The sequence below is a fragment of the Sinocyclocheilus rhinocerous genome, unplaced genomic scaffold (assembly GCF_001515625.1).
Source record: "Sinocyclocheilus rhinocerous isolate Xijiao unplaced genomic scaffold, SAMN03320098_v1.1 scaffold1223, whole genome shotgun sequence".
NCBI lineage: Eukaryota > Metazoa > Chordata > Actinopteri > Cypriniformes > Cyprinidae > Sinocyclocheilus > Sinocyclocheilus rhinocerous.
This window is the reverse complement of record NW_015641045.1, coordinates 805,570-807,653: the sequence shown is the minus strand read 5'-3', so window position 1 is coordinate 807,653 and position 2,084 is coordinate 805,570. Positions and strand designations below refer to the sequence as shown.

Below are 2,084 nucleotides of genomic sequence, written 5' to 3'. Positions count from 1 at the left end.
TGAGCTTTGTAAAAATCGACGCGTTTCAGAAAGGCGGGGCATAGAGGAGAAACAATAATGTACAGTATGTGGAAAATAATGTGGTTTTTGAACCTTAAACACATTTCATTACACCAAATACACAAAATAATGTTCTTTTTTAGCAATGTCATATGACCCCTTTAACACTCGCTGTATAAAAATACCTGATTTCATTCATTAATTCATCTGTCCTGTGGTTCTGCTTTGGATCCTGTAGGTGGCGCTGCTCTCGGTGGAAGTTTCTTCTTCAAGAGAGGAGAAAGAGCGCTTGAGAGCGATGGCAGAAGTACACGAGCCCAACGAACAGTTACAGAGCGCTATACGAGACAGAGATGAAGCCATTGCCAAGTAAGACACACACGTATACAGTACATATATCCTTTTACCTTAAAGGAATAGTTCACTTAAAAATTTTAATTGATTGAAAATGTACTCACCGTCCAAGGTGTAGATGAGTTTGTTTCTTCATCAGATTTGGAGAAATTTTGCATTACATCACTAAAGGCGGGGCATAGAGGAGAAACAATAATGTACAGTATGTGGAAAATAATGTGGTTTTTGAACCTTAAACACATTTCATTACACCAAATACACAAAATAATGTTCTTTTTTAGCAATGTCATATGACCCCTTTAACACTCGCTGTATAAAAATACCTGATTTCATTCATTAATTCATCTGTCCTGTGGTTCTGCTTTGGATCCTGTAGGTGGCGCTGCTCTCGGTGGAAGTTTCTTCTTCAAGAGAGGAGAAAGAGCGCTTGAGAGCGATGGCAGAAGTACACGAGCCCAACGAACAGTTACAGAGCGCTATACGAGACAGAGATGAAGCCATTGCCAAGTAAGACACACACGTATACAGTACATATATCCTTTTACCTTAAAGGAATAGTTCACTTAAAAATTTTAATTGATTGAAAATGTACTCACCGTCCAAGGTGTAGATGAGTTTGTTTCTTCATCAGATTTGGAGAAATTTTGCATTACATCACTTGCTCACCAATAGATCCTCTGCAGTGAATGGGTGCCGTCAGAACAAGATTCTGACTAAATTATCAGCAAAATTTCATTTATGGGGTGAACTATTGCTTTAAAGCTAATTAGTGGTGTTTTCAAGTTAGTCATCGCTGTTATTTTTTCCTAATATTTTAGGTTAGTGATTTAAACAAACTTCTGATAATATTTAACTGCAGCATGTAATTCACCTTTGTGAAAAAGAAGCACACTTTAGCATTTTACTTTTTGAACAGAGTACATAAGGAAATAATACATTTTAAAACGATATACTAACAGTAAGTGCAAATAAATTTAATGTAATATTTTTGGACACTTAATTGCATGATAACTGCAATTAAATAAAAATGTATTGTAGTTTGATATTAAATGCAGTTGTGCAGTTTTGGACCCACTTAAGTAGGACTTTATATGTAATTTCATAAATACTTCTATTGCTTTTAAAATTTGGTTAAGGTGTACTGGGATTGACAAGCATTTATGGTAAACTAAAATATAGTTTAATATAATTTCTATTGAATCTTGTATGTCATGTTTTTAAATATTTGTAATTACACATTACACAAGTTGCAATTTAGTACATTTAAAATATATATGAACTTTAAATGTAATACTGAGTAACACTACAGTTAAAATTATAATCAAGTACTTTAGATGTTAGGAAGTATTTTGTATGCAAATAAGTATACTTCTTTAAACATTTAAATATAAATGCACTTTAAAATAAAACTTTGAATTTGACATTTTTTTCCAAGTGACTTTTTTGAACCTGCACTTAAGTGCGTTAATTAAATATATAGTCATCAAAGTCTGCCTTTTTTAAGTGCACTTGAGTGGCCTTTTATTTCATTAATGTTATATTATCTGCAAGTAAAGTTAACTATTTTAATTACAAGCAGGGCCGTTTCTAGGCATAGGCAAGCTAGGCGGTCGCCTAGGGCGCCACCAGCTGAAGGGACGCCAATGAGCGCACGTACTGGCACTTTTAGCAGGGTTGTGATAAAGAGTGGCACGGTCACCCTGAAATATGACTGCCGCCCCCACTGGATC

General features: G+C 34.7%; 1 protein-coding gene across 2 annotated transcripts in view; it reads left to right on the top strand.

The window, feature by feature from the left end:
- Positions 1-2,084, top strand: part of bicdl1 (BICD family like cargo adaptor 1) — a 51,629-nt gene that overhangs the window by 45,085 nt on the left and 4,460 nt on the right. For both annotated transcript variants that reach the window (XM_016570841.1, XM_016570842.1), the window contains one exon: positions 239-369. In XM_016570841.1, the coding sequence (XP_016426327.1) occupies positions 239-369 (131 nt within the window). The remainder of the gene's footprint in view (positions 1-238; positions 370-2,084) is intronic.